This window comes from Petromyzon marinus (genome assembly GCF_048934315.1).
Source record: "Petromyzon marinus isolate PM22_M1 ecotype Great Lakes invasive population chromosome 70 unlocalized genomic scaffold, UKy_Petmar_22M1.pri1.0 chr70_unloc.2, whole genome shotgun sequence".
Lineage (NCBI taxonomy): Eukaryota > Metazoa > Chordata > Hyperoartia > Petromyzontiformes > Petromyzontidae > Petromyzon > Petromyzon marinus.
The window spans coordinates 796613-824114 of NW_027422604.1; the positions used below are offsets into that span (position 1 = coordinate 796613).

The 27502-nt window shown below is 54.0% G+C and overlaps 1 protein-coding gene across 1 annotated transcript in view; it reads right to left on the reverse strand.

The window, feature by feature from the left end:
* The window catches only part of LOC142908107 (histone demethylase UTY-like), a 163249-nt gene that overhangs the window by 21198 nt on the left and 114549 nt on the right, over positions 1–27502 (reverse strand). Inside the window, exon 6 of the mRNA XM_076058334.1 lies at positions 19493–19613. Within this exon, the coding sequence (XP_075914449.1) occupies positions 19493–19613 (121 nt within the window). The remainder of the gene's footprint in view (positions 1–19492; positions 19614–27502) is intronic.

Here is a 27502-nt window from a genome sequence, read left to right on the forward strand (position 1 = left end):
CCACCGTGGCTATGAGATGTTGACTATCTCGCCTGGTGTGCAGGAGGTCGTGGGTTCGATCCCTAACCCTGGTGACGCCTGCTGCTGCAGCTGTATATTTGGAGTCTGCGTCTCTCTCTCATCATCATCCTCATCACGGTGGCTAGGCGATGTTGACTACCTCGCCTGGTATACAGGAGGTCGTGGGTTCGATCCCGACCCCGATGCCTGCTGCTGCTGCCGCTGTATATTTGGAGTCTGCGTCTCTCTCTCTCCCCGTGGTCACGTGGATTTTTCTCCGGGTCCTCCGGTTTATCCCTCCACATTTATAACCGACATCACGGTGCGTTCAGAGCATTTGGCTGCTATAAATGTCCACGTGATGATGATGATCATCACCATAAGCCGCTATTTGGTTGAGCTATTGTTTGTGGCGGCCACGTGGTCGATTCTGACAAGAGAGCAACTCCATAGCAGCTCGGTGGGGCCCTTACCTGGTAAAATAAAAACAGTAGTTTATACGTTGAATGGTTTATAGTTTTAGATTGCTTTAACACAGAGGCTTTCGCGATCGATATTATCCATGAGAGGTTTTTTTGGGTTAGATCGTGTAAATATAAATGTTGTGTCGTTTAAACCCGCCACCACCCGACACAGCCAACCAGTAATGGGTTTGTCACGTAAACAGAACGTGGACAATTCGTCACTAGTACAGCACTAACCGGTTGCTGTGTGTTGGAGAGTTAAACCCACTACTACATTCACAATTCGTTACTAGTACAGCACTAACCGGTTGCTGTGTGTTGGAGAGTTAAACCCACTACAACATTTACAATTCGTTACTAGTACAGCACTAACCGGTTGCTGTGTGTTGGAGAGTTAAACCCACTACGACATTTACAATTCGAGTACCCAGTGTTGTTGTAATTACAACAACAACCACAACAACCACAACAACAACCAGCAGCATCGTCATCACGGAGAGTTTTGGATAATTTGGCCGCGATGAATGTCCACGTGGTGACGGCGAGCCGCCAACCCCGCTGGGCTGTGGTTTGTGATGGCGAAGGCGTCGCTGCTGACAAAAGGAGCTGCTTGCGATGTAAGGCGGCAGCACGGTTGGGGCCCTGACACGCGACTCAAGATGCAATCAGAGTCTTGAGTTGTCGCTGACACCACGTGGGGTGGCGGTGGTGGTGTCATCGCGGCAGCCACTGGGGGGCAGTGGTTGGTCGCACGCAGGGAGACGTCATCTCACCGAAATGACGTCATCTCACCGAGATGACGTCTCCATCACCTATTTATTATCCACAACCTTTGTTATGGAGAGATCATTGTGGCTCAATCCCATCATCACGACTACCACCACCACTGCCATCGGCATCACCACAACCATCACTACGACCACAACCTCCACCGCCATTACCACCACCACTAACATCTCGGTGGTGAGATGTTAACTCTCTCGCCTGGTACGCAAAGAATCATTGTGGCTCAATCCCATCATCACGACTACCACTGCCATCAGCACCACCACAACCATCACTACGACCACAACCGCCACCGCCATTACCACCACGACACCTCAGTGGCTATGAGATGCTAACTCCCTCGCCCTGGTATGCAGGAGGTCGTGGGTTCGATCCCAACCCCCTGACGCCTGCTGCTGCTGCTGTGTATTTTGAATTTGCGCCTCTTTCCCCGCGTTGGCGGGGATTTTTCTGCGGGTCTACCACGCGTAGAATCTATGCACGTTGATTCCGTGGGTCTCTGTGGGTCTCTGTGGGTCTTTGAGCCCTGGGCAGCTGTGACAAAGAGCTTTAGAACTCATCGGATTCGTCCAGTGTAAATAAATATTCTGATGCTGAGTATCGGTGTCTATGGGTCTCTGCGGGTCTATAAGAGTCTCTAGAAACATGCAAAAGTTGGGGGTATTCGGCTGCTGAAATACATTTCTACGTGATGATGATGACGATGATTAAGCCACCACCGCCACGTGGCTGAGCTGCTATAATTGGTGATGGCCAGGGGTGTCGCTTCTGAACAAGAGCCACTACACAGCAGCAGCAGCTCAGCGGGGCCTTGCACCTGGTGTGTAAAATAACAAAAATAGCGACATCGTTTAGAGCTTCCGTGAGCGTCGCAATGCATTTGTGGATCGATGCTCGGATATTGGAGTCGGCCTCCCTCCCCCCCCACCCCCCCCCCGCCACCATCGTCCGTGAACGCACAGCGACGTCGATTCTAAACGTGGAGCGGGGGAGAAAAACCCGGAGGACCCGGAGAAAAATCCACGCGACCACGGGGGCAGAGAGAGAGAGGAGAGCGGAGCGAGACGCGGATCGGAACCCACGGACCTCCCTGCACGCCAGGCGAGGTAGTCAACATCTCGACTAGGGGCACGAACCACCACGCCAACTCCCGTCATCCGTCGGCAGCGGCGGCTTCTGGCAAATAATTATCGGGCAGAGATGGTGGTCACTGCATCGACATTGCCGTGCGGCGCTTTTCAGACGCGCTTCCACGGCCGTCTGGAACGCTCTCTTCCGATATGAGGAAGCCTCTGGGAGCTATGACACTTTTAAATCATCATCGTCATCTAGATTGACAAACTCATTTCTTTAGAACTGCTTCTTGTTGTTGTGTTTAGTTTGTCGTTCTTCCATCCTCCCCCCCGCACCTCTGATTAGCACGGTTGGCTACGTACGGTGTCAACAAAGTTCTACATGCAGAAACACGATCCCCCCTACACACTATCTCACCTACACCCTAGCCCACTCACCCACCTACACCCTACACAACACTCACCCACCTACACCCTACAAAACACTATCCCACCTACACAACACTATTTCACCTACACAACACTATCTCACCTACACCCTACACAACACTATCCCACCTACACCCTACACAACACTATCTCACCTACACAACACTATCCCACCTACACCCTACACAACACTATCCCACCTACACCCTACACAACACTCACCCACCTACACCCTACACAACACTATCCCACCTACACCCTACACAACACTATCCCACCTACAGCCTAGACAACACTATCCCACCTACACCCTACACAACACTCACCCACCTACACCCTACACAACACTATCCCACCTACACCCTAGACAACACTATCCCACCTACACCCTACACAACACTCACCCACCTACACCCTACACAACACTATCCCACCTACACCCTAGACAACACTATCCCACCTACACCCTACACAACACTATCTCACCTACACCCTACACAACACTATCCCACCTACACAACACTATCCCACCTACACCCTACACAACACTATCCCACCTACACCCTACACAACACTCACCCACCTACACCCTACACAACACTATCCCACCCACACCCTACACAACACTATCCCACCTACACCCTACACAACACTATCCCACCTACACCCTAGACAACACTATCCCACCTACACCCTACACAACACTATCCCACCTACACCCTACACAACACTCACCCACCTACACCCTACACAACACTATCCCACCTACACCCTAGACAACACTATCCCACCTACACCCTACACAACACTATCTCACCTACACCATACACAACACTATCCCACCTACACCCTACACAACACTATCCCACCTACACCCTACACAACACTATCCCACCTACACCCTACACAACACTCACCCACCTACACCCTACACAACACTATCCCACCCACACCCTACACAACACTATCCCACCTACACCCTACACAACACTATCCCACCTACACCCTAGACAACACTATCCCACCTACACCCTACACAACACTATCCCACCTACACCCTACACAACACTCACCCACCTACACCCTACACAACACTATCCCACCTACACCCTAGACAACACTATCCCACCTACACCCTACACAACACTATCTCACCGACACCCTACACAACACTATCCCACCTACACCCTACACAACACTATCCCACCTACACCCTACACAACACTATCCCACCTACACCCTACACAACACTCACCCACCTACACCCTACACAACACTATCCCACCCACACCCTACACAACACTATCCCACCTACACCCTAGACAACACTATCCCACCTACACCCTAGACAACACTATCCCACCTACACCCTACACAACACTATCCCACCTACACCCTACACAACACTATCCCACCTACACCCTACACAACACTCACCCACCTACACCCTACACAACACTATCCCACCTACACCCTAGACAACACTATCCCACCTACACCCTACACAACACTATCCCACCTACACCCTAGACAACACTATCCCACCTACACCCTACACAACACTATCCCACCTACACCCTACACAACACTATCCCACCTACACCCTAGACAACACTATCCCACCTACACCCTACACAACACTATCTCACCTACACCCTAGACAACACTATCTCAGCTACACCCTACACAACACTATCCCACCTACACCCTACACAACACTATCCCACCTACACCCTACACAACACTATCCCACCTACACCCTACACAACACTCACCCACCTACACCCTAGACACCACTATCCCACCTACACATTACACAACACTATCCCACCTACACCCTAGACAACACTATCCCACCTACACCCTAGACAACACTATCCCACCTACACCCTAGACAACACTATCCCACCTACACCCTAGACAACACTATCCCACCTACACCCTACACACGAGCCCACTCACAGTGAATGATTAGAGGGAGACGCACAGGGAGAGTGGTGAGAGTGGTGAGAGAGGGAAGAGGAAAAGCCACAGAGTGAGTAGGGGAGGGGGAGGAGGGGAGGGAACTCCGCCATTGGCCCCACGCACCCCCTCACGTCCCGGGTTTAACCCCTACAGCCACCACGGGGAGTGGGGGGGGCACGAACCCTGGACAACCGCAACGTCACCACTCCACTACACCCTACACACTACAATACACTATACACAATACACTACACTACACCCTACACAATACACTACACCCTACACAATACACTACACAATACACTACACAATACACCCTACACAATACACTACACAATACACTACACAATACACCCTACACCACACAATACACTCCACTACACACTCCACACTACACACAATACACTACACTACACAATACACCCTACACAATACACTACACACTACACAATACACCCTACATTACACAATACACTCCACTACACACTCCACTCCACCCTACACAATACACTACACAATACACCCTACACTACACAATACACTACACCCTACACAATACACTACACAATACACCCTACACAATACACTACACAATACACCCTACACACTACACCCTACACAATACACTACACAATACACCCTACACAATACACTACACCCTACACACTACACAATACACCCTACACACTACCCTACACAATACACACAACGCAATACACTACACCCTACACTACACAATACACTACACACTACACAATACACCCTACACGCTACACTACACCCTACACACGCTACACTACACACTACACCACACACTACACTACACCCTACACAATACACTACACCCTACACGCTACACTACACCAGGCTCTACACCGTACACACTGCACACTACACCCACACCACATACTACACGCTACACACGGCACCCTACACCCACACTACACGCTACCTCCACACAACACACACACTACACCTGTCCAACACCCTACACCACTTACAATGCTCCACCCACCCAGCGCCCTAGACCCACTCGACGCACTGCACTCAACACACTGCACTCGCCCAACGCTCTAACAACCAACAACCTCGCCCGGCCAACACCCACTCGCACCAACAACCCCCGCTCAACAACCATTAACACCCCTCCCCACCCCCGCACCCCAACCCCCTGCATCCACCCAACACCCAACACCCTACACGGCCGACCTGCATCCACTCGCTCCGCGGCCCTGCGGTTCGTCGCTGAGTATTCTGGAAGCGGCGTGGAAGCGGACTGGAAGTGGAGTGGAAGCGGCGTGGAAGCGGAGTGGAAGCGGAGTGGAAGCGGCGTGGAAGCGGAGTGGAAGCGGAGTGGAAGCGGAGTGGAAGCGGAGTGGAAGCGGAGTGGAAGCGGCGTGGAAGCGGAGTGGAAGCGGAGTGGAAGCGGAGTGCAAGCGGAGTGGAAACGGAGTGGAAGCGGAGTGGAAGCGGCGTGGAAGCCGCGTGGAAGCCGCGTGGAAGCGGCGTGGAAGCGGAGTGGAGGCGGAGTGGAAGCGGAGTGGAGGCGGAGTGGAAGCGGCGTGGAAGCGGAGTGGAAGCGGCGTGGAAGCGGAGTGGAAGCGGCGTTTGGGTTGCCGGTGTGAGCGTCCAAATGGTGGAGCGGCCACTTCCGTGGGTGGCCAGGGGTCGCTCCTCGACACGCAAAATAACTCGCTGGTGACTCGCTGGTGACTCGCTGGTGACTCGCTGGTGACGAGCTGGTGACTCTCTGGTAACTCGCTGGTGACTCGCTGGTGACTCGCTGGTGACTCGCTGGTGACTCGCTGGTGACTCGCTGGTGACTCGCTGGTGACTCTCTGGTAACTCGCTGGTGACTCGCTGGTGGGGGCGCTGTGCCTGGTGGGATGTGGGGAGGGGCCCGAGTTGTCTGTCTGCACGCGCTTGGGGCGATCTGTTTTGTATTTGGGGCGTTCTTAAACCCGTCGGCCCCTGTGAGGAAGAGAGCTTAAGAGCTCATGGGATTCGTCCTGCAGCGTAAACAAACACTCTCATTCTGAAGTGCCGTTAGCGAGTAGCGGCACCTATGAATCGCCAGGTTCGTAGAGCGACGTAGCGCTAACCGCTACACTACCGCTCTCCACGCTACACAGGCGCGTGCACACACACAGTGACACAGTGACACACACACACAGTGACACACACACAGTGACACACACACAGTGATACAGTGACACACACACAAAGTGACACACACACAGTGACACACACACACAGTGACACACACAGTGACACACACACACAGTGACACACACACACAGTGACACACACACAGTGACACACACAGCCACACAGTGACACACACACACAGTGACACACACAGGCACACAGTGACACACACACACACAGTGACACACACACACAGTGACACACAGTGACACACACACAGTGACACACACAGGCACACAGTGATGCATAGTGACAAATAGGCACACAGTGACACACAGTGACACACACACAGTGAGACACACACACAGGCACACAGTGACACACACACACAGTGACACAGTGACACACACAGTGACACACACACACAGTGACACAGTGACACACACACAGGCACACAGTAACACACACACAGTGACACACACACAGGCACAGTAACACACACACACAGTGACACACAGTAACACACACACAGTAACACACACACACAGTGACACACAGTAACACACACACAGTAACACACACACACAGTGACACACAGTAACACACACAGTGACACACAGTAACACACACACAGTAACACACACAGGCACACAGTGACACACACACAGGCACACAGTAACACACACACACAGTGACACACAGTGACACACACACACAGTGACACACACACACACAGTGACACACACAGTAACACACAGTGACACACAGTAACACACACACAGTAACACACACAGTGACACACACACAGACACACAGTGACACACACACAGTGACACACACACAGTGACACACACACACAGTGACACACACACACAGTGACACACACACAGTAACACACATACAGTAACACACACAGTAACACACACAGTAAAACACACACACAATAACACACACACAGTAACACACACACACACACACAGTGACACACACACAGTGACACACACACAGTGACACACACACAGTAACACACACACAGTGACACACACACAGTAACACACACACAGTGACACACACACACAGACACACAGTAACACACACACAGTGACACACACACACAGTGACACAGTGACACACAGTGACACACAGTGACACACACACAGTGACACACACACAGTGACACACACACAGTGACACACAGTGACACACACACAGTGACACACAGTGACACACAGTGACATACACACACAGTGACACACACACACAGTGACACACACACACACAGTAACACACACACACAGTAACACACACACAGTAACACACACACAGTGACACACACACAGTGACACACACACAGTAACACACACACGGTAACACACACACAGTAACACACACAGTAACACACACACACAGTGGCACACACACACAGACACACAGTAACACACACACAGTGACACACACACACAGACACACAGTAACACACACACAGTAACACACACACAGACACACAGTGACACACACACACAGACACACAGTAACACACACACAGTAACACACACAGTAACACACACACACAGTGACACACACACACAGACACACAGTAACACACACACAGTAACACACACACAGTGGCACACACACACAGACACACAGTAACACACACACAGTAACACACACACACACACACAGTAACACACACACAGTAACACACACACAGTGACACACACCCGGTAATCCAGCTGCTTCACATTACAAACAGAATAGGAAAAGGCTGAGCAGGCAGGGAGGGTGGGAAGGAGAGAGTGGGGTGGGGAGAGTGTGGGGTGGGGAGAGTGTGGGGAGAGTGTGGGGAGAGTGTGGGGAGAGTGTGGGGAGAGTGTGGGGAGAGTGTGGGGAGAGTGTGGGGTGGGGAGAGTGTGGGGAGAGTGTGGGGAGAGTGTGGGGAGAGTGTGGGGTGTGTGTGTGGGGTGTGTGTGTGGGGTGGGGAGAGTGTGGGGAGAGTGTGGGGAGAGTGTGGGGAGAGTGTGGGGTGGGGAGAGTGTGGGGAGAGTGTGGGGAGAGTGTGGGGAGAGTGTGGGGAGAGTGTGGGGAGAGTGTGGGGTGTGTGTGGGGTGGGGAGAGTGTGGGGTGGGAGGGAGGCTAAGAGGGAGGGTGGGGAGAGAGGGAGGCAGCGATGGTGGAGGGAGGAGGGCTGGGGGAGAGAGAGAGAGAGATGCTAAACAGCAGACTTCCTAGAAAGCAACTGCAGAGGGAAAAAAAACGTTAAACACACGCAGTGCTCTGTTCATGAGTCGAGGGGTCTCTGTGATGAGTCTGTGGGTCTCTGTGTGATGAGTCTGTGGGTCTCTGTGTGATGAGTCTGTGGGTCTCTGTGTGGTGAGTCTGTGGGTCTCTGTGTGATGAGTCTGTGGGTCTCTGTGTGGTGAGTCTGTGGGTCTCTGTGTGGTGAGTCTGTGGGTCTCTGTGTGATGAGTCTGTGGGTCTCTGTGTGGTGAGTCTGTGGGTCTCTGTGTGATGAGTCTGTGGGTCTCTGTGTGGTGAGTCTGTGGGTCTCTGTGTGATGAGTCTGTGGGTCTCTGTGTGGTGAGTCTGTGGGTCTCTGTGTGGTGAGTCTGTGGGTCTCTGTGTGGTGAGTCTGTGGGTCTCTGTGTGGTGAGTCTGTGGGTCTCTGTGTGGTGAGTCTGTGGGTCACTGTGTGGTGAGTCTGTGGGTCTCTGTGTGGTGAGTCTGTGGGTCTCTGTGTGGTGAGTCTGTGGGTCTCTGTGTGATGAGTCTATGGGTGTCTGTGTGGTGAGTCTGTGGGTCTCTGTGTGGTGAGTCTGTGGGTCTCTGTGTGGTGAGTCTGTGGGTCTCTGTGTGGTGAGTCTGTGGGTCTGTGTGGTGAGTCTGTGGGTCTCTGTGTGGTGAGTCTGTGGGTCTCTGTGTGGTGAGTCTGTGGGTCTCTGTGTACGTAGCCAACCGCGCTCATCAACACAACAAGAATCCCCAGGGCGGGCGCTGAGAGCCCTCGACGCACGGCACCCCCAGCCACCCTCGTCGACTTGCACCGCGGTGACCTTTCACCTCATTTCCTGCCGTGCCCCCCCCCCCTGCCCCGCTAGCCCCCCCCCCCCACCCGACTCCCGCCGTGCCGCGTCACCCTCCGGCATTTCTCGTCGCCCTCTGCGGGTCTCCATGGGCTCTGAACTCGTTACGCAAACTCCCAGCTCCATTCTGCCTCCCCTACGTCAACGCGAGGCACCTTCACACACCCCCAACGACTACCGCCACTACCACCACCTCCACCACCTTCTCTACCTCCACCTTCTCTACCTCCACCACCTCCACCGCCACCACCTCCACCACCGCCACCACCGCCTCCTCCACCACCTCCTCTACCTCCACCACCTCCACCACCTCCGCCACCTCCGCCACCTCCTCCACCTCCGCCACCTCCACCAACGCTACCTCCACCACAACCACCCCCACCACCTCCACCGCCACCACCGCCACCACCTTGACCACCGCTACCTCCACCACCTCCATCGCCGCTACCTCCACCACCTCCACCGCCACCACCTCCATCACAGCTACCGCAACCACCTCCACCACACCACCACGACCTTTACCTCCACCACCGCTACCTCCACCACTGCTGCCTCCATCACCCCCACCACCACTACCGCCGCTGCCACCACCTCCACCACCGCTGCCTCCACCGCCAACCACAACCGCTGTGGTTGTGGTTGGCGGGTTCCAGAAGGGAGGCGGGGCCAGGGCGGGGCCAGGGCGGGGCCAGGGCGGGGCCAGGGCGGGGCCAGGGCGGGGCCAGGGCGGGGCCAGGGCGGGGCCAGGGCGGGGCCAGGGCGGGGCCAGGGAGGATAAAAGCAGCGGAGAGCGGGGAGCTCGGGGCTGCTGGTTCTGGGACTCGTCTGTCGCTGTCTTCGCTAGACATTGCGCGGCCGGATATTTGTTGGCCGTCCCGGTGGGCGCCGTCGGTGTAACACGGCCAGGGTTGTGTCTGGGCTAGGCGAGACGAGCCGGGAGAGTGAACGGGCAGACCTGTGGAGTGTGAAGGTGTCAATAAAGAAGGTGCCTCCTGGAAAGCCGAGTCTCCGAATCACATTCAGGAACTCATCATGGGTCTCTCGGCTGGTCAATGATCGAACAACAACTCAACTCAATCACCCAACCCAGGCACACTCACACCCCTTGTGAATGAGACTTCCTAGGTATATAAATAACCTTCATCTGTTTTGACTTCTCTACCTGGTGACACGAATCAATCTTGTGAAACCCGACACCCCCCCCGTTAGGGTCATGCCTTCCCGCTGTCCGTGAGCGGTGACGCCATCAGTGACGCCATCGGTGCCGTGAGTATTGCCGTGAGCGGTGCCGTGAGCGGTGCCGTGAGCGTGCAGCGGCAAGCGGACAACCACGGTGGAGGTTGGTGGTGGTGGTTAACATCTCGCCGCGGTGGCTCGGAGATGTTAACTGCCTCGCCGGGCACGCAGGAGGAGGTTGTGGGTTAAATTTTGACCCTGACGCCTGTTGAACTTCTTTCGCACCGTACGTAGTGAACCGTGCTGTGTGCGTGTACGAGAAGCCTCACGAGACGTATAAAGAATCTAAACGTACATACAAATGGGTATGGGTCTTCTCTGTGCATCCCTGTGGGTCTCTGTGGGTCTCTGTGCATCCCTGTGGGTATCTGTGGGTCTCTGTGGATCCCTGTGGGTCTCTGTGGGTCTCTGTGGATCCCTGTGAGTCTCTGTGGGTCTCTGTGGATCCCTGTGGGTCTCTGTGGGTCTCTGTGGGTCTCTGCGGGTCTCTGTGGGTCTCTGTGGGTCTCTGTGGATCCCTGTGAGTCTCTGTGGATCTCTGTGGATCCCTGTGAGTCTCTGTGGGTCTCTGTGGGTCTCTGCGGGTCTCTGTGGATCCCTGTGGATCCCTGTGGGTCTCTGCGAGTCTCTGTGGATCCCTGTGGGTCTCTGTGGGTCTCTGTAGATCCCTGTGAGTCTCTGTGGGTCTCTGTGGATCCCTGTGGGTCTCTGCGGGTCTCTGCGAGTCTGTGGGTCTCGGTAGGTCTCTGTGGGTGTCTATGGGTCTCTGCGGGTCTCTGCGAGTATGTGGGTCTCTGTAGGTCTCTGTGGGTGTCTATGGGTCTCTGTGGGTGTCTATGGGTCTCTGTAGGTCTCTGTGGGTGTCTATGGGTCTGTGGGTCTCTGTGGGTCTCTGTGGATCCCTGTGAGTCTCTGTGAGTCTCTGTGGGTCTCTGTGGGTCTCTGCGGGTCTCTGAGTCTCTGTTGGTCTCTGTGGGTCTCTATGGGTCTCTATGGGTCTCTATGGGTCTCTATGGGTCTCTATGGGTCTCTGTGGGTCTCTCTGGGTCTCTGCGGGTCTCTGCGGGTCTCTGCAGGTCTCTGTGGGTCTCTATGGGTCTCTTCCTTCTGATATTAGGAATCCACTGGCAGCTACGCCACATTTAAATCATCACCATCATCATCTAGATTGACAAACTAATTTCTGTAATACTGCTTCTTGTTGTTTTTAGAGTTTGTTGCCCTTCCCCCGCACTTCCGATTTGTACACTTGGCTACGTACGGTGCGAAAAGTTTAAACACACACAGCACGGTTGGCTACGTACTGTGTAGAAGCTCAACACACACATAGCATGGTTGGCTACGTACGGTGCGATAGAAGTTTCAACACACGTGGATATACACACAGACTGCCTGCCCGATGAGTGAGCGGAGTGAATCGGTGTCGGGGGAGGCTGTGAGATTGTTAAGATTCTACACACGGACCTTGATTGTGCGGATTGCACCCCAGCGCACAGACACACCCCGACGTCAACTACGTCACCGCTTCTAAGTGGCGGTGACGTCCCCACGGCGCTTGTGCCAGGCCAGGCCCCCCACCCCCCCCCCCCTTTTGAGGCTACGTCAAGCGTCGAACGCCCGCTGGCAGGAGGTAACGGGACAGACCCAGGTGCCGTGGGCTTGACTGACCGAGATGACACAGACGCAACTCACAACACACAGACTCACCCCGCAACAAACAGACGCACCCCACAACACAGACGCACCCCACAACACACAGACTCACCCCACAACACACAGACTCACCCCACAACACACAGACTCACCCCACAACACACAGACGCACCCCACAACACACAGACTCACCCCACAACAGACAGACTCACCCCACAACACAGACGCAACTCACAACACACAGACTCACCTCGCAACACACAGACTCACCCTACAACACACAGACTCACCCCGCAACACACAGACTCACCTCGCAACACACAGACTCACCCTACAACACACAGACTCACCCTACAACACACAGACTCACCCTATAACACACAGACTCACCCCGCAACACACAGACTCACACCGCAACACACAGACTCACCTCGCAACACACAGACTCACCCTACAACACAGACTCACCCTACAACACACAGACTCACCCCGCAACACACAGACTCACACCGCAACACACAGACGCACCCTACAACACACAGACTCACCCCACAACACACAGACTCACCTCGCAACACACAGACTCACCCTACAACACAAAGACTCACCCCACAACACACAGACGCAACTCACAACACACAGACGCACCCTACAACACACAGACGTACCCTACAACACACACTCACCCTACAACACACAGACGCAACCTACAACACACAGACTCACCCTGCAACACACAGACTCACCCTGCAACACACAGACTCACCCTACAACACACAGACACACCCCGCAACACACAGACTCACCCCGCAACACACAGACGTACCCTGCAACACACAGACTCACCCCGCAACACACAGACTCACCCTACAACACACAGACTCACCCTACAACACACAGACTCACCCTATAACACACAGACTCACCCCGCAACACACAGACTCACACCGCAACACACAGACTCACCTCGCAACACACAGACTCACCCCACGACACACAGACTCACCCCACAACAGACAGACTCACCCCACAACACAGACGCAACTCACAACACACAGACTCACCTCGCAACACACAGACTCACCCTACAACACACAGACTCACCCTACAACACACAGACTCACCTCGCAACACACAGACTCACCCTACAACACACAGACTCACCCTACAACACACAGACTCACCCTATAACACACAGACTCACCCCGCAACACACAGACTCACACCGCAACACACAGACTCACCTCGCAACACACAGACTCACCCTACAACACAGACTCACCCTACAACACACAGACTCACCCCACAACACACAGACTCACCTCGCAACACACAGACTCACCCTACAACACAGACGCACCCTACAACACAAAGACTCACCCCACAACACACAGACGCAACTCACAACACACAGACGCACCCTACAACACACAGACGTACCCTACAACACACAGACTCACCCTACAACACACAGACGCAACCTACAACACACAGACTCACCCTGCAACACACAGACTCACCCTGCAACACACAGACTCACCCTACAACACACAGACACACCCCGCAACACACAGACTCACGCCGCAACACACAGACGTACCCTGCAACACACAGACTCACCCCGCAACACACAGACTCACCCTACAACACACAGACTCACCCTACAACACACAGACTCACCCTATAACACACAGACTCACCCCGCAACACACAGACTCACACCGCAACACACAGACTCACCTCGCAACACACAGACTCACCCTACAACACAGACTCACCCTACAACACACAGACTCACCCCGCAACACACAGACTCACACCGCAACACACAGACGCACCCTACAACACACAGACTCACCCCACAACACACAGACTCACCTCGCAACACACAGACTCACCCTACAACACAGACGCACCCTACAACACAAAGACTCACCCCACAACACACAGACGCAACTCACAACACACAGATGCACCCTACAACACACAGACGTACCCTACAACACACAGACTCACCCTACAACACACAGACGCAACCTACAACACACAGACTCACCCTGCAACACACAGACTCACCCTGCAACACACAGACTCACCCTACAACACACAGACACACCCCGCAACACACAGACTCACGCCGCAACACACAGACGTACCCTGCAACACACAGACTCACCCCGCAACACACAGACTCACCCTACAACACACAGACTCACCCTACAACACACAGACTCACCCTATAACACACAGACTCACCCCGCAACACACAGACTCACACCGCAACACACAGACTCACCTCGCAACACACAGACTCACCCTACAACACAGACTCACCCTACAACACACAGACTCACCCCGCAACACACAGACTCACACCGCAACACACAGACGCACCCTACAACACACAGACTCACCCCACAACACACAGACTCACCTCGCAACACACAGACTCACCCTACAACACAGACGCACCCTACAACACAAAGACTCACCCCACAACACACAGACGCAACTCACAACACACAGATGCACCCTACAACACACAGACGTACCCTACAACACACAGACTCACCCTACAACACACAGACGCAACCTACAACACACAGACTCACCCTGCAACACACAGACTCACCCTGCAACACACAGACTCACCCTACAACACACAGACACACCCCGCAACACACAGACTCACCCCGCAACACACAGACGTACCCTGCAACACACAGACTCACCCCGCAACACACAGACTCACCCTACAACACACAGACTCACCCTACAACACACAGACTCACCCTATAACACACAGACTCACCCCGCAACACACAGACTCACACCGCAACACACAGACTCACCTCGCAACACACAGACTCACCCTACAACACAGACTCACCCTACAACACACAGACTCACCCCGCAACACACAGACTCACACCGCAACACACAGACGCACCCTACAACACACAGACTCACCCCACAACACACAGACTCACCTCGCAACACACAGACTCACCCTACAACACAGACGCACCCTACAACACAAAGACTCACCCCACAACACACAGACGCAACTCACAACACACAGACGCACCCTACAACACACAGACTCACCCCACAACACACAGACTCACCTCGCAACACACAGACTCACCCTACAACACAGACGCACCCTACAACACACAGACTTACCCTACAACACACAGACTCACCCTGCAACACACAGACGTACCCTGCAACACCCAGACACACCCCGCAACACACAGACGTACCCTGCAACACCCAGACACACCCCGCAACACACAGACGTACCCTGCAACACCCAGACACACCCCGCAACACACAGACGTACCCTGCAACACACCCCACACGCTTGCTCATACTGCCACGTGCGGACAAACTGTGTATACACACACACACACACGTACACCACTTGCACAGCCCAGCAAAGACAAAGGTCCCCCGTGTAGCCTCTTAACAGACTGTTGGGGCAAGTGCTGTGAGCAGCACTCATGCAGGCCGGCACTGTGGCACACGAGTGGGTGGGGGTGGCCAGCAACCACGCCCGGCCGCCTTTGTCTCCCCCAGGTGGCGATGTTTACGACTGCACACACCGCCACACCGGCCCAGGGCCAGGTTGAGATAATCGTCAGCGGTGTTGGCTGTGAGCGGGGATCTAAACCTGGGATCGCCGGGTTCGTCGGAAGAGCGAGTTGCACCACCGCTCCCCAGCACACACACACACATACACACACACATTGCACACATACACACACACACAATTCCACACACACATTTACACACATTGCACACATACACACACACACACAATTCCACACACACAATTACACACATTGCACACATACACACACACACAATTCCACACACACAATTACACACATTGCACACATACACACACACATTGCACACATTGCACACATACACACACATACATTGCACACACACAAACACACAATGCACACATACACACAATTACACACACATACACACATTGCACACACATACACACAATTACACACACACATACACACAATTACACACACACATACACACAATTACACACATTGCACACATACACACAATTACACACACATACACACATTGCACACACATACACACAATTACACACACACATACACACAATTACACACATTGCACACATACACACACACACAATTACACACACACACATACACACAACTACACACACACACACAATGCACACACACACACAATGCACACACACACAATGCACACACACACACAATGCACACACACACATACACACAATTACACACACAAATACACACAATTACACACACACATACACACAATTACACACATTGCACACATACACACATACACACACACATTGCACACATACACACAATTACACACATACACACACATTGCACACATACACACAATTACACACATACACACACATTGCACACATACACACACACACAAACACACAATCACACACACACATTGCACACAATTACACACACAAATACACACACAAACACACATACACACAGATACACAATTGCACACACAAACACACACAATTGCATACACAAACACACACAATTACATACACAAACACACAATTACACACACACACAATCACACACACACAAACAATTACACACACAATCACACACACACACACAAACAATTACACACACAGATAACTGCAGGGTAGAGAGAGGGGGAAGAGAAGAAATAAAAAAGGCAAAGCAAAGCTGCAAAGGGGAGCCGTGCTATTGGGTGCTCGGCAGCCAATCGGGAGGTGGAGAGGCCCGTCCGTCACGAAGGCACGCGTTCTGCCCGGCAACAGGGGCAGCTGGCCTGCTACACACACACAGGTCTCCTGCTACACACACACACACACACGTCTCCTGCTACACACACACACAGGTCTCCTGCTACACACACACACAAGTCTCCTGCTACACACACACACAGGTCTCCTGCTACACACACACACAGGTCTCCTGCTACACACACACACGCGTCTCCTGCTACACACACACACACGTCTCCTGCTACACACACACACACACGTCTCCTGCTACACACACACACACGTCTCCTGCTACACACACACACGTCTCCTGCTACACACACACACACATACGTCTCCTGCTACACACACACACACAGGTTTCCTGCTACACACACACACACGTCTCCTGCTACACACACACACACACGTCTCCTGCTACTCACACACACGTCTCCTGCTACACACACACATCTCCTGCTACACACACACATCTCCTGCTACACACACACAGGTCTCCTGCTACACACACACACACACACGCGTCTCCTGCTCCACAGAGGGGAGGGAGGGGAGACAGATGGCTGCCTAGCCAAGGCCACTGAACCTCACAGCCAGCTACTCCCTGGGGGAGGACAGCGCAGCAACAACAACAACGCGGCAGCACCACCGACGTCGTGGGTGGGGTGTGCGTCGCACGCGGGGAGTGCATTGTGTGTGGTGTGTGCAGTGTGAGTGCATTGTGTGTGGTGTGTGTGGTGTGTGTGGTGTGTGTGGTGTGTGTGTGTGGTGTGTGGTGTGTGTATGTGTGGTGTGTGGTGTGTGTGTGTGTGGTGTGTGCAGTGTGAGTGTGTGGTGTGTGCAGTGTGAGTGTGCATTGTGTGTGCATTGTGTGTGGTGTGTGTGTGTGGTGTGTGTGTGTGGTGTGTGCAGTGTGAGTGTGCATTGTGTGTGGTGTGTGTGTGTGGTGTGTGTGGTGTGTGCTGTGTGCGGTGTGTGTGGTGTGTGCATTGTGTGGTGTGTGTGCATTGTGTGTGGTGTGTGCATTGTGTGGTGTGTGTGCATTGTGTGGTGTGTGTGCATTGTGTGTGGTGTGTGCATTGTGAGTGTGCATTGTGTGTGCATTGTGTGTGGTGTGTGCATTGTGTGGTGTGTGCAGTGTGTGTGTGCCGTGTGTGTGCATTGTGTGTGCATTGTGTGTGGTGTGTGTGGTGTGTGTGCAGTGTGTGTGCAGTGTGTGTGTGCAGTGTGCTGTGTGTGTGTGCGGTGTGTGTGGTGTGTGCGGTGTGTGTGGTGTGTGCGCTGTGTGGTGTGTGCGCTGTGTGTGTGTGCAGTGTGCTGTGTGTGTGTGCAGTGTGTGGTGTGTGTGGTGTGTGCGGTGTGTGTGCAGTGTGCTGTGTGTGTGTGCAGTGTGTGGTGTGTGTGGTATGTGCGGTGTGTGTGCGGTGTGCGGTGTGTGTGCGGTGTGTGGTGTGTGTGTGGTGTGTGTGCGGTGTGTGTGTGGTGTGTGTGTGGTGTGTGTGGTGTGTGTGTGTGCTGTGTGTGCAGTGTGTGTGTGTGCAGTGTGTGTGCATTGTGTGCGGTGTGTGTGGTGTGTGCGCTGTGTGTGCAGTGTGTGTGCATTGTGTGTGGTGTGTGGTGTGTGCTGTGTGCGGTGTGTGCTGTGTGTGCGGTGTGTGCAGTGTGTGGTGTGTGCTGTGTGCGGTGTGTGCTGTGTGTGTGGTGTGTGCGGCGTGTGTGGTGTGTGCAGTGTGCTGTGTGTGTGCAATGTGCGTGCGGTGTGCTGTGCAGTGTGCAATGTATACAATGTATTCACAGCACACACCGGCGCGTGCGTGCGAGGGCGCTCACCTTGAGGCTGGTCTCGTAGTCCGTGTTGAGCTTGAACATCAATGCGAGCCGCAGGTGGACCTCATTGGCGCGCCGGAAGCCCGGCTCGATGTAGAGCACCTCCTGGAAGGCCTTGGTGGCCCTGGCGGGGACACGGAGGGGACACGGAGGGGACGGGCGGCAGAGTCAGCGGGCGCCGGTTAAAGGCCGGCAAAGCCGCGCCTGCCGGCCGGGGGTGGGAGATGGCGCCGATGTCTTGCAACACGGAACCGACGCGGCGGCGGAACGGAACAGAACCGGCGGAACGGAACAGAACCGGCGGAACGGAACGGAACCATTGGAACAGAACCGGCGGAACGCAACAGAACCATTGGAGCACAACCGGCGGAACGGAACAGAACCGGCGGAACAGAACAGAACCATTGGAGCACAACCGGCGGAACGGAACAGAACCGGCGGAACGGAACAGAACCGGCGGAACGGAACAGAACCATTGGAACGGAACCGATGGAACAACGGAACCGGTGGAACAGAACGGAACCGGTGGAACAGAACGGAACCGGTGAGAACCGAACGGAACAAGTGGAACGGAACGGAACCGGTAGAAGGGACACCGGAACTGGCAAAATTTAATGGAACTGGCTGCAAGGAACGGAACCGGCGGAACAGAATAGGTCCAGCAGAACGGAACTGTCAGAGTGGAACCAGCGGAACAGGACAGTGCACAACAATGTGCAACGCTCTTTGTGCCACGCTGTGAGAAAGAGCTTCACAGCTCGTCAGATTCCTCCAGTAAAATATTGTGATTCCGCGTGTGACACTCAAGTGTGTGACACCCTGTGTGACGCTCAGGGTAACACTCAAGTGTGTGACACTCAGGGTGTGTGACACTCAGGGTGTGTGACACTGAGTGTGTGTGACACTCAGTGTGTGTGACACTGTGTGTGACGCTCAGTGTGTGTGACACCCTGTGTGACACTCAAGTGTGTGACACCCTGTGTGACGCTCAGGGTAACACTAAAGTGTGTGACTGTGTGTGAGGCTCAGTGTGTGCGACGCTCAGTGTGTGCGACACTCAGTGTGTGCGACACTCAGTGTGTGCGACACTCAGTGTGTGCGACACTCAGTGTGTGTGACACTCAGTGTGTGTGACACTGTGTGTGACGCTCAGTGTGTGTGACACTCAGTGTGTGTGACACTCAGTGTGTGTGACACTCAGTGTGTGTGACACTCAGTGTGTGTGACACTCAGTGTGTGTGACGCTCAGTGTGTGTGACGCTCAGTGTGTGTGACACTCAGTGTGTGTGACACTGTGTGTGACGCTCAGTGTGTGTGACACTCAGTGTGTGTGACACTCAGTGTGTGTGACACTCAGTGTGTGTGACACTGTGTGTGACGCTCAGTGTGTGTGACACTGTGTGTGACACTGTGTGTGACGCTCAGTGTGTGCGACGCTCAGTGTGTGCGACACTCAGTGTGTGTGACACTCAGTGTGTGTGACACTCGGTGTGTGACACTCAGTGTGTGTGACGCTCAGTGTGTGTGACGCTCAGTGTGTGTGACGCTCAGTGTGTGTGACACTCGGTGTGTGACACTCAGTGTGTGTGACACTCAGTGTGTGTGACGCTCAGTGTGTGTGACGCTCAGTGTGTGTGACACTGTGTGTGACGCTCAGTGTGTATGAGACTATGTGTGACGCTCAGTGTGACGCTCAGTGTGACGCTGTGCTAGTGACGCGCCCGTGAGAACTCCGCGTGCCGGCGCCTCATCGGTGATCCACCCCGGAGCTTGCAGCACGGAGCCTCACCCAGTAACCCACCAGAGCCCACGGTGACCCCCCCAACTAGCTCCTCCCCCCAACTAGCCCCTCCAACTAGCCCCTCCAACTAGCTCCTCCCCTCCAACTAGCTCCTCCCCTCCAACTAGCCCCTCCCCCCCAACTAGCCCCCCAACTAGCTCCTCCCCTCCAACTAGCTCCTCCCCTCCAACTAGCCCCTCCCCCCCAACTAGCCCCCCAACTAGCCCCTCCCCCCAACTAGCCCCTCCCCCACTAACTAGCCCCCCAACTAGCTCCTCCCCTCCAACTAGCCCCTCCCCCCCAACTAGCCCCTCCCCCCCAACTAGCCCCCCCAACTAGCCCCTCCAACTAGCTCCTCCCCTCCAACTAGCCCCTCCCCCCCAACTAGCCCCTCCCCCCCCCCAACTAGACCTGCACGGCCACACAGACAAAGATCCCCCGTGTAGCCTTAACAGACTGTAGGGGCAAGTGCTGTGAGTAGCGAGCAGCACCTATAGACACACAGACAAAGGTCCCCCGTGTAGCCTCTAACAGGCTGTAGGGGCAAGTGCTGTGAGTAGCGAGCAGCACCTATAGACACACAGACAAAGGTCCCCCGTGTAGCCTCTAACAGGCTGTAGGGGCAAGTGCTGTGAGTAGCGAGCAGCACCTATAGACACACAGACAAAGGTCCCCCGTGTAGCCTCTAACAGGCTGTAGGGGCAAGTGCTGTGAGTAGCGAGCAGCACCTATAAAGGCTGGCACGGCACACGAGGGGGTGGGTGGCCAGCACCACGCCCGGCCGCCTTTGTCTCCCCAGTGGCAATGTTCACTACACACCGCTACACCAGGTACTCATTTGAGGCTGAGTCGACCTAGGGGAGGCCCAGGACCGGTTCAGGTAATCGTCACCGGTGGTGTTGGCCGTGAGCGGGAATCGAACTGGGGTCGCTGGGGTCGCCGGGTTCATAGCGCAGCGTAGCGCTAACCGCTGCACTGCCGCTCCCACATCCACATCCCTTCACGGCTGCACACACACACACAGCCACACACACCTGCACACACACCTGCACACACACACACAGCCACACACACCTGCACACACACACACCTGCACACACACACACAGCCACACACACACACCTGCACGGCCACACACACACACACCTGCACGGCCACACACACAGACACGGAGTGATAGAGGCTACACAGTGGCACTGTCGACCCAAGGACAGACCCCTACGGATCTCCCCTTTCATCCTGCGGCCATTAAGCAGCACTGGGACGCGTGGTGGGGGCACTGCCCTTGATCCCACGTGATGGGGTACAGGAAGTGGGGGGGGGGGGGAGACTGGGGGGTCAAGACCCCCCCCTCACCTCCAAACCTCCCCCCACCATCAGAGGTCCGGCTTCCTCTCCTGCGTCACCCCCACACCCCACCTCGCTCTCCCATCCGCTCGCTCACTTCCCCTTCACGCGAAAGCGTCCTCCCACCTCTCGGCGCATCTACCCCACGTGTCCCCACGTGTCCCCCACGTGTCCCCCACGTGTCCCCCACGTGTCCCCCCACGTGTCCCCCCACGTGTCCCCCACGTGTCCCCCCACGTGTCCCCCCACGTGTCCCCCCACGTGTCCCCCCACGTGTCCCCCCACGTGTCCCCACGTGTCCCCACGTGTCCCCACGTGTCCCCACGTGTCCCCACGTGTCCCCACGTGTCCCCACGTGTCCCCACGTGTCTACTCATCTCCCCACGTGTCCCCACCAGTCTCCCCACGTATCTCTCCACAGACACACACAGTCAACACAAAGACAAAGATCCCCCGTATAGCCTTAACGGACTGTTGGGGCAAGTACTGTTAGCGAGTAGCACCTATGAAGGCCAAAACGGCACACGAGGGGGTGGGTGGCCAGCACCACGCACGGCCGCCTTTGTCTCCCCCCCCAGTGGCGATGTTTTTACGCACTGCACAAGGTACTCATTTGAGTCTGAGTCGACCTAGGGGAGCCCCAGAACCGGTTCAGAAAATCGTCACACACAGACAGTCATACACACACCGACACACACACACAGCCACACACCGACACACAACAACCGCCAATCGCCACTAAGTGGCGGTGACGTCACCACGACGCTTGTGCCAGGCCATGTGCACCTTGAGGCCACGTGAAGTGTCGAACGCCCGCTGGCAGGAGGTCACGGGGCAGACCCAGGTGCCACAGGTCGACTGACTGAGATGACTGGCTGATGCACCACCTGTGCCCCCTACTGTGCCAACCTGCTGTGCTTTAGCCACCCGGCGCTCCGCTCGTTGTTGTGAGCGTCGCTCCTCCGCCCTCTGTTGTTGTTGGAGGGCGACTGCCTCCAACTGCCCAGTAGTGTCCTTCACGAGCCTCCTCCACAGAGGCCGATCTTGACACCGCTGGTACCGGTCATCGGCAAGTCCACTCAGCTCCACGTCCTCCTGTACCACGTCACTCCATCTCTTCTCTAGCCCGTGCCGCGCCCGTTTAGCCCCCTCGATCCGGCCGAACAAAAGCTGTTTCGGCATGCGGTGGCTGGGCATGCGGGCTACATGACCCAGCCATCGCAGCCTTGCCTGCCGGAGGAGCTCACCGATGGGACCTTGCCCAGATCTTTCAAGGATTTGTGAGCTCCTCACACAATCCAGCCTGCAGGTTAAACCCAGGATGGATCGTAGGCAGGCTAGCCTAAATGTTTCTAACCGGCGAAGATGTTCCATTAGGGGGGTCCACGTTTCGCAAGCGTAGAGAAGGGAGGGAATGACCGTGGCCAAGAAGACCTGAAGCTTAGTGCGGAGCGACAGACCAGGTAGCTTCCACACAGCGTTACGCAACCGATGAAAAGATATTGCCGCTCGACTGATTCGGAGTGAGACCTCTGCTGTTAAACTGGAGCCAGTCATAAGCACACTGCCCAGGTATGGGAAACTCTCCACTCTCTCCACAACTGCCCCATCACCGATTGGGAGTTGTGGGGGTGGAGTGTCCGATGGTATAAAATACCCAGGCAGGTGCTTAGTTTTGGTGGGGCTGATGGTAAGGCTCCACCTCTTAGTGGCACGCTCCAGTCTCAGCAGCAGCGTCTCCAACTCCTCCTCTGAATGAGCAGCTATTACCAAATCATGGCATACATAACACACACACAGGTACGTACATACACACACAGGTACGTACACACACACGCACATACATATACACACAGACACGTACGTACACACACACGTACACACACACACACGTGTACACACACACACACGTGTACACACACACACACGTGTACACACACACACACACACGTGTACACACACACGCACACACGTGTACACACACACACACACGTGTACACACACACGTGTACACACACACACACGTGTACACACACACGTGTACACACACACACACGTGTACACACGCACACACGTGTACACACGCACACACGTGTACACACGCACACACGTGTACACACGCACACACGTGTACACACGTGTACACACACACACACACGTGTACACACGTGTACACACACACACACGTGTACACACACACGTGTACACACACACGTGTACACACACACGTGTACACACACGTGTACACACAGTGTACACACACACGTGTACACACGTGTACACACACACGTGTACACACACACGTGTACACACACACGTGTACACACACACACACGTGTACACACACACACACACGTGTACACACACACACACGTGTACACACACACACACGTGTACACACACACACACGTGTACACACACACACACGTGTACACACACACACACGTGTACACACACACGTGTACACACACACACACGTGTACACACACACACACACGTGTACACACACACACACACGTGTACACACACACACACACGTGTACACACACACACACGTGTACACACACACACACGTGTACACACACACACGTGTACACACACACACGTGTACACACACACACGTGTACACACACACGTGTACACACACACACGTGTACACACACACACGTGTATACACACACACACACGTATACACACACACACACGTGTACACACACACACACGTGTATACACACACACACACGTGTACACACACACACACGTGTACACACACACACGTGTACACACACACACACGTGCTCACCACCCTTACCCACACCACGGCTATTCACGGTTGGCCGTGGGGGGGGGGGGGGGGCGACGTTTCCCGGCAACAACGCAGGCGGAGCAGCGTCGTCGTTTCATGTCTGGACCCCTTCTCTCAAACGTCGGTTGCCTCGGCAACGGTATGAGAGGGGGGCGTGGAGGGGGGGGGGCCTTCATACAATGACCGCCACTCTGATTGGCGCAGGGTGGAGGAGAGCGGTGGACTCAGAGCGGTAGCTGCGCGGCTACAACGAGAGGAGCGTAGCCGTGGCGACGCTCCTCCCGTTGGCACGGCAACCGTCACGCGCAGGACCACCACCTCGCCAACGGGAGCAACCACAACAACAACAATAACCACAGCAACAACAACCACACACACACACACGACACTCTCGCAACGCCAGCAACCACGCCCGGCCGCCTTTATCTCTCCAGCAAAGCGATGTTTACTACTACAACACTACTACTATTACTACTACTAGACACATACTATTATTACTACTACACACATACTATTATTACTACTACACACCTACTACTACTACTACACACCACCTACTACTACTACTACACACCACCTACTACTACTACTACTACCACCTACTACTACTACTACCACCTACTACTACTACACACCTACTACTACTATACACCTATTACTACTACTACACACCTACTACTACTACACACCTACTACTACACCACCTACTACTACTACACTCCTACTACTACACCACCCACTACTACTACACTCCTACTACTACACCACCGACTACTACTACAACACTACTACTACTACACACCTACTACTACTACACACCTACTACTACTACACATACTATTACTACACACCTACTACTACTACTACTACACACCTACTACTACACCACCTACTACTACTACACTCCTACTACTACACCACCGACTACTACTACAACACTACTACTACTACACACCTACTACTACTACTACACACCTACTACTACTACACACCTACTACTACTACTACACACCTACTACTACTACACTCCTACTACTACACCACCCACTACTACTACACTCCTACTACTACACCACCGACTACTACTACAACACTACTACTACTACACACCTACTACTACTACACATACTATTACTACACACCTACTACTACTACTACACACCTACTACTACACCACCTACTACTACTACACTCCTACTACTACACCACCGACTACTACTACAACACTACTACTACTACACACCTACTACTACTACTACACACCTACTACTACTACACACCTACTACTACTACACACCTACTACTACAACTACTACACACCACCTACTACTACTACACACCACCTACTACTACTGCACACCACCTACTACTACTACACACCACCTACTACTACTACTACATACCACCTACTACTACTACTACACACCTACTACTACTACACACCTACTACACCACCTACTACTACTACTACACCACCTACTACTACTACTACACACCACCTACTACTACTACTACACACCACCTACTACTACTACACACCTACTACTACTACTACTACACCACCTACTACTACTACTACTACACCACCTACTACTACAACAACACACCTACTACTACTACTACACACCTACTACTACTACTACACCACCTACTACTACTAGTACACACCTACTACTACTAGTACACACCTACTACTACTAGTACACACCTACTACTACTAGTACACACCTACTACTACTAGTACACACCTACTACTACTAGTACACACCTACTACTACTAGTACACACCTACTACTACTAGTACACACCTACTACTACTACACACCTACTACTACTACACACCTACTACTACAACTACTACACACCACCTACTACTACTACACACCACCTACTACTACTGCACACCACCTACTACTACTACACACCACCTACTACTACTACTACATACCACCTACTACTACTACTACACACCTACTACTACTACACACCTACTACACCACCTACTACTACTACTACACCACCTACTACTACTACTACACACCACCTACTACTACTACTACACACCACCTACTACTACTAC